The sequence below is a fragment of the Protobothrops mucrosquamatus genome, unplaced genomic scaffold, assembly GCF_001527695.2.
Source record: "Protobothrops mucrosquamatus isolate PMUCROS unplaced genomic scaffold, P.Mucros_1.0 scaffold5045, whole genome shotgun sequence".
In the NCBI taxonomy this organism is placed as follows: Eukaryota; Metazoa; Chordata; class Lepidosauria; order Squamata; family Viperidae; genus Protobothrops; species Protobothrops mucrosquamatus.
The window spans coordinates 10739-17718 of record NW_015390922.1 but is presented as its reverse complement, the minus strand read 5'-3'; the positions used below and the strand labels follow the sequence as shown (position 1 = coordinate 17718).

At 56.4% G+C, this 6980-nt stretch overlaps 2 protein-coding genes across 3 annotated transcripts in view; one reads left to right on the top strand and one right to left on the bottom strand.

Annotated features, from left to right (window-relative positions):
• The first annotated feature begins 215 nt into the window (after positions 1-215).
• On the top strand, positions 216-3432 carry UBE2C (ubiquitin conjugating enzyme E2 C). The gene is made up of 5 exons (XM_015828870.2): positions 216-236; positions 395-481; positions 1062-1266; positions 1607-1666; positions 3211-3432. The coding sequence occupies exons 1-5, from the start codon at positions 225-227 to the stop codon at positions 3267-3269; spliced, it is 423 nt and encodes a 140-aa protein (XP_015684356.1). The 5' UTR covers positions 216-224; the 3' UTR covers positions 3270-3432.
• Positions 3433-6060: 2628 nt separating this feature from the next.
• TNNC2 (troponin C2, fast skeletal type) overlaps positions 6061-6980 on the bottom strand; it is a 6859-nt gene continuing 5939 nt past the window's right edge. The window contains exons 5-6 of one of the 2 annotated variants that reach the window (XM_015828868.1): positions 6470-6606; positions 6061-6155 (exon numbers count right to left, since the gene is read on the bottom strand). In XM_015828868.1, coding sequence (XP_015684354.1) covers positions 6124-6155; positions 6470-6606 — 169 coding nt within the window. In that variant the 3' untranslated portion in view covers positions 6061-6123. The remainder of the gene's footprint in view (positions 6156-6469; positions 6607-6980) is intronic. The other variant, XM_015828869.1, reaches the window with a different exon arrangement.

Below are 6980 nucleotides of genomic sequence, written 5' to 3'. Positions count from 1 at the left end.
AGAACGACGACCCCGGCGCCGTCGCCCGCGGGCCCGGCAAGGCGGCTGAACCCGGCGGGGTCGCCGCCCGGGGCTCCGTCCGCAGCAGGTGGGCCGGGCGCGGCCGGGGGGGGCGGGGGGTGGCCGGGCACGTGCGGGCCTGGCTTCGGGCGACCCGGGGGGGGAGGCGCCGCCGCCCGGGCTGACTTCGCTCTTTCTCGCCCCGCAGGCTGCAGCAGGAGCTGATGACGCTGATGGTGAGCCTGGGGGGCTCTGTGCGCCCGGGAGGGGGGGGAAGGGGGGGCTTTCCCCGGTCTGCGACCGCCTCCGTCCCCCGCAAACGGCGGAGGGCGATGGCCGCTCCCGAAGCGAAGCGCCCCGGGGCGCCTCTGATCCGCCTGGCTTCCCCTGGCAGATGTCTGGCGACAGCGGCATCTCGGCCTTCCCGGAGTCGGACAATCTCTTCAAGTGGATCGGGACCATCAACGGCGTGGCTGGGACGGTGAGCGGGCCGAGGAGGGAGGAGGGCGGGGGTTGGGCCCCGCAGGATTCGCCTCCGGCTCCTGTCCCCCCCCCCTTCCCCTCCCCCAACCCGGCAGCCTTTCACGCTCTGCAAATAAAGCGGCGAAGCAGGCGCGGCCCCGGTTGCCAAGCGCTGATGTTGACGAGGGAACGCTCAGATGCGTGAAAGAAGCGGCGATGGGGCCGGTGAACGGGGCAGATTGTCTGCCCACTCCACTGGCAGGCAGGCGGGGGGAGAGGGGGGTTCTGATGCCCTCGTGGGAGCCCCTTGTGGTCATCAGGAGCTCCTGGGGAGGGAAGCCTCCTTCCTTTGACCAGCCAGAACCCTCTCTGACTGTTGGGGGAGGGGTTTCTGGACAGATGCCCCCAGCTGCAGAAACGGGATTTTCCCCCCCCCCCCAAAAGATCAGCCGCACTCTGGGACAATGGGCTTTCAAGCGGAAAACAGGTGGTGAAGGAAACTATTGGGGCCACACAGGAAAAGGGGGAGGCCCCAGAGAGGGTCCTGCCCTCCCCCGTGCCACGCCTGATCTTTTCCCCCTCCCCTTTTGCAAATGCAGGTCTATGAGGACCTGAGGTACAAGCTGTCCTTGGAGTTCCCCAGCGGGTACCCCTACAACGCCCCCACCGTCAAGTTCCTCACCCCCTGCTACCACCCCAACGTGGACCTTCAGGGGAACATCTGCCTGGACATCCTCAAGGACAAGTGGTCGGCTCTCTACGACGTCCGGACCATTTTGCTCTCCGTCCAGAGCTTACTGGGAGGTGAGGAGGAAGGGGGGGCCTGGAATGGGGGGGCTAGCAGGAGGAGGATTTCTCTCCCCCCCCCCTCCAGCCAGCTGTGGAATTCCCACTGAAGCCTCTGAGCTGCACCCCAAGAAGTGGAGTTGAGAGGGAGGGGGTGCCACCCCAGGGCTTCCGTTGCCTGGAAGGGGGTGGGGGGGTCCTGGCTCTGCCGAAAAGAGTCATGCAGTAACTGACTGCCCTGTGCCAGGCGCGCTGCCGAGGCCTGGCAGAGTTCCCCGTCCCACCATGGCAGGGAGGAGGGAGGTGAATTTGATTCTGTTACAAAAAATGTGATTTGGGACCTTCTTTGCCACTTCAGAGCCAAACGTGGAAAGTCCTTTGAACACAGAGGCTGCCGAGCTTTGGAAGAACCAAGCAGGTGAGTAGCCGAGTCAGCTCGGACTGGTGGTGAGACACCAGGAGGCGGGGAGTTCTAGTCCCGCCTTAGAAGGAAAGCCAGCTGGGTGACTTTGGGCCAATCACCAGGAGACGGTGAGTTCTAGTCCCGCCTTAAGTAGGAAAGCCAGCTGGGTGACTTTGGGCCAATCACTAGGAGACGGTGAGTTCTAGTCCCGCCTTAGGCATGAAAACCAGCCTGGTGACTTTGGGCCAATCACCAGGAGACGGTGAGTTCTAGTCCCGCCTTAGCCAAGAAAGCTAGTTGGGTAACATCAGGCCAATCACCAGGAGACTGGGAGTTCTAGTCCTGCCTTAGAAGGAAAGCCAGCTGGGTGACTATGGGCCAATCACCAGGAGACTGGGAGTTCTAGTTCCCCCCTTAAGTAGGAAAGCCAGCTGGGTGACTTTGGGCCAGTCCTCTCTCTCAGCCCAGCCCACCTCACAGGGTTGTTGTTCTGGGGAAAACAGGAGGAAAAAGGAGTATTGGCCATATTCACCATCTTAGTTTCCTATAAAGGCAGAATGAAATGCTAACAAATAAGGAAATCTCCCGAGAAGAGAACCCTTCGAAAGACGCCCCCTCCCCCTCTCCCCAGCACTGAGGGAGAGTTGCAGAATGCAACTTGGGCTGTGGTGGGGTCCTTTTCTTTATTTTAAGAGCTTCATGAGGACTTGGATCTTTCTTGTCTGAAAGTGGTGGAGGCAAGCAACTTGGTTCCTTTTGGCTTACCTTCTCCGGCATCTTTGTCTTTTGAAGGCAGCTGCTTTGTGCGGTGCAGGCAGTCCTCTACTTACAACAATTCGTTTAGCGCAGGGGTAGGCAACCTCGGCTCTTTTAGGACTCGTGGACTTCAACTCCCAGAATTCCTGAGTCAGCTATGCTGACTCAGGAATTCTGGGAGTTGAAGTCCACGAGTCCTAAAACAGCCGAGGTTGCCTACCCCTGGGCTAGTGACTGTTGGAAGTTACGACAACACTGAAAAAAGTGGCTTAGGACCATTTTTCACACTTGTGACCGTTGCAGCATCCCCGCGGTCATGTGACCCACATTCAGCTGCTTGACAACTGGTTCATATTCATGACGGTCGCCGTGTCCCGGGGTCCTATTTTTGCATAAGTAAAGTCCACGGAGAAGCCAGATTCATGTAACCAAACGTGTTACTAACTGAACAATGCTGCGATTCGCTTAACTGTGGCAAGAACAGTCGTAAAACGAGGCAAAACTCACTTCGCAAATTTCTCATTTAACCACAATAAATTTGGGGCTCCGTTGTGGCTGTAAGTAAAGAACCACCTGTATAGTTTTTACAGCTGCAGAGTTTCACGGCTGCAGGGGAGCAGGCACACAATTGCACAAAAGAATTGCCGTCCCCTTGGATCTTTGCCCAGCTCTGTTGGGGGTGGATGGGCAGGATTTGATGCCCAGAAAACCTTTGGCTGAATTTGGCTCCGTCTTCACCCTTTTTTCTAAACGCAAAACTGTCTCCGGGGTCCTTACTCTGTCCCTGTTGTCTCTTCACACAGCCTACAGAAAATACCTCCACGAATCCTATCGAAAACACATGAAGAGTCAGGATACTTGATGTCCTTCCAGCCAGCACACCACTTCGCTGGTGGGGGGCCCACCAGTCTTTTTTATCTTCTGTTTTATCCTTGTGATTTCTGTACGTCAGCCCCTATTGTATTATAGATCATTTCAAAGTTTATCTGGCTTTTCCCGTGGTGTTAATGTATAAATAAACTTCCCTTGTTTTTATAAAGTGATGCCTATTTGAGTTTGGGAGTGGGTTTCAGTGAATTGAAAAAAAAAGGGCAGAGAAGAGTAATAAATATGATCGGGTCTGGAGGCTAAAACATACAAAAAACAGTTGCAAGAATTGGGTATGTCTTGTGTAAAGAAGAGAAGGATGAGGGGGGACATGATAGCAGTCTTCCAGTATCTCAGGGGCTGCCCCAAAGAAGAGGGAGTCAAGCTATTCTCCAAAGCGCCTGAAGGCAGGACAAGAAGCAACGGATGGAAACTAATCAAATAGAGAAGCAACCTAGAACTAAGGAGGAATTTCCTGACATTGAGAACAATTAATTGGTGGAACCACCTGCCTCCAGAAGTTGTGAATGCTCCAACACTGGAAGTTTTGAAGAAGAGACTGGACAGCCATTTGCTGGCTGAGGAATTCTGGGAGTTGAAGTCCACACGTCTTAAAAGTGGCCAAGTTTGAAGAGCCCTGGTTTGGCTCCAGTGAGAAAAGACTGGTACCCCTAAGCCTTGATGGTCCATGGTCATTTTCCAGTTGTACCTAGTACCCCAGAAGAGGGGGGGGGAGCAATATTTCCAAGCCACTCTGCAGAATGGGAGGGGAGGTCAAAGAGAGCTGGGAGGCAAGGCTGGAGACCTCCCGAACGCTGCAGTTTTAAATGCTAGTTATTTTCTTGTCCTCAAATCTCCCTCCAGTCTAAGTGAGTTTTGCCCCATTTTGTGACTTTTCTTCCCACCGTTGTTAAGCGAATCTGGCTTCCCCATTGAATTGGCTTTAGTCACAAAAGGGGAGGTCACAAAAGGGGATCCCAGGGCCCATGGTGTATAATTGCACCAGCCTTTAGGATCCTCCTGTCCTTTTCACATGGAGCCCCTTGGACTCCGATCCCGGACATGTCTGGGGGGGCTTTCCCTCCTCCCTCCGAGAACCTCCAGCAGACACAGCGGAAGTCACAAACTTTGGCTTGCAAGGGGAGCCAGGAAATTGCCTTTCTGGAAGAAATTGTCCCGCCCCATCCTTGAGGACAGGTGTTCCTAGACAGCCCCCCCCCTCAGATGTCTTAGGTGACCCTTGCCAGGGAGTTGCATCCCCTCCTGGGGAGCCCTGCTGCCCTTAGACCTGGGTCACCCCCCCCCCAGGGGCTCCAGTAGACAGGTGTAATCCTGGGCATTGGGGGGGGGTGCTGAGGTGGAGAGCTGCCCCACAGGATTATCACCAGCTTGGAACACTTTGAGTCTGCATTGTGTCTCATTGTTCCTTGTGGGGTGTATTGTCTTACTGCTTAGTTTTGTTGTGTGGACTGCTCACAGTGGAGTGGAGAGGGAGAGATAGGAAGGAAGGAAGGAAGGAAGGAAGGAAGGAAGGAAGGAAGGAAGGGAGAGATAGGAGAAAGGGAGGGAAGGAGGGAAGGAAGAAAAGGAAGGAAGGGAAGGGTGGGAGGGAGAGAGAGATTAAAAAAAGGAAGGGAAGAATGGGAAGGAGAGATAGGAGGAAGGAAGAAATAGGAAGGAAGGGAAGGGAAGGGTGGGACGGAGAGAAAGAGGAGAAAAAAGGGAGGGAAGGAAGGGAAGAATGGGAGAGAGAGATAGGAGGAAGAAAGAAATAGAAAGGGAGGAAGGAAGAAAAGGATGGAAGGAAGGAAGAAAAGGAAGGGAAGGGTGGGAGGGAGGGAGGGAGAGAGAAAAAGGGAGGAAGGAAAGGAAGGGAAGAATGGGAGGGAAAGAGGAGGAAGAAAGAAATAGAAAAGGAAGGAGGGAAGGGAAGGGTGGGACGGAGAGAGAGAGATAGAAAAAAAGGGAGGGAGGGAGGGAAGAATGGGAGAGAGATAGGAAGAAGAAAGAAAAAGAAGGAAGGGAAGAATGGGAGAGAGATAGGAGGAAGAAAGAAATAGGAAGGGAGGGAGGGAGGGAGGGCTTGGCTTCTCGTTCCACAGCCACCTTCCACGGTGAGGGAGAGGAGGGGTCAGTGCCCCCCACTCAGGAAGGGGATCCAGAGCCGTTCAAGGCAGCTCAGCTGCCACCATGGAGCAGCCCTGTTTATCGTCCATTTCTTCCAGGAGGCTGGCAGATACATGGCCGGGCACAGAGGCCAGCCTGCCTTTGGGCTTGCAGGTGGGGTGGGAGAGGTTAAGATGCCTCCCTTCCCCCCCCCATGCCCTGCTTTCTCCCTTGAGCCAGCCTGGGACGGGGGGGGGACAAGGTGCCCTGCCCTGATGCCCAGGGAGAGGCAGGAGCCCCACGCCTCCCGGAGCCCCCCCACTCCTTCCCCCTCCACAGGGTTTAGTTCCTCCAAAGGGAATGTAAGTGTACTCCTTGGACGACCCCTCCCCCTGCCTGGCATGAATGATGGGGCCCACCCAGAGGACAAGAAGGGGGGGTCTTGCCTATCTCCCCCTCCCTAGCCAGGCAGCCTCTCGGGGGGGTTGAGGGACGATGATGCTTCCGCAACCGAACTCAGCCCCGCAGCCCTTCTGCTTCCAGTCCGCTGCTCTTTATTGAGGTGTCAGTGTTCAAAACAGGCTTTCAGAGCTGGGGATGATGGGATCCAGAGTTTTGCTGAAGAGGCGTCTCTGAGCTGTGCAGAGCAAGCTGGCGCAGGAGCAGGGGGTTCGGGGGCTCGGCGGGGCTGGGGGGGAGCTGCCCCCTCCCACTGGCCGGTCTGCCAGGAATGTCTCGACGCTTTACTGCACACCCTCCATCATCTTGAGGAACTCTGGGGGGGGGAGATGGAGATGGGTCAGCCCCCCCAGCAAGGATGGGCAGCAAGCACCCCCTCCCAGATGGGGTCTGGAGGAGCCAAGGAGGGCAGCCCCCCACAAAGGGACGCCCAGCACCCCCCAACCTGAATTGCTCGGGGGTTCCAGGAAGGGCTTTGGCCGGGGGTCTTGGCCCCTAAGGTCCCAAACTCCATGTAGGGAGAAGGCTGGATCAGGGCCTTTCTCCCCCTGGGGGGGACAGGAGGGAGGGGAGCTATGGGTCAGCCCCCAAGAAGCTCCGTCCGTCCGTCCATCCATCTGAGCTGCTCACCATCGAAATCAATCCTCCCATCGTTGTTTTTGTCTCCGTCCCTCATCAGTTCCTGGATCTCCCCTTCCGAGACCGCCTCCCCAGACATCCGGAAGATCTCCACCAGCTCTTCGGCATCCAGGAAACCATCGGCATTCCTGGCAGGAAAGGGGGAAGGAACGGAAAAGCTGAGGTGGGGCAAACATCTCCCCCACTGTGGCCACTGTCAGCTGAGCAAAGCTGGCCCAGAAGCACGGAGGGCACATCCTGTCCGGTTGCCCAGTCCGGCTGAGTGCCACAAGGCCCCCCTGGGACTCGGAAAGCCCCAGACCAGGAGTAGGCAACCTTGGCTCTTTTATGACTGGTGGACTTCAACTCCCAGAATTCCTGAGCCAGCTATGCTGAGGGGAAAGGGAGAGGTTTCCAAGCTGAGCCGTGCTGGCTCAGGAATTCTGGGAGTTGAAGTCCACGAGTCATGAGGGGGCCATAGTTCCCCCATGCTGGCTCAGGAATTCTGGGAGTTGAAGTCCAC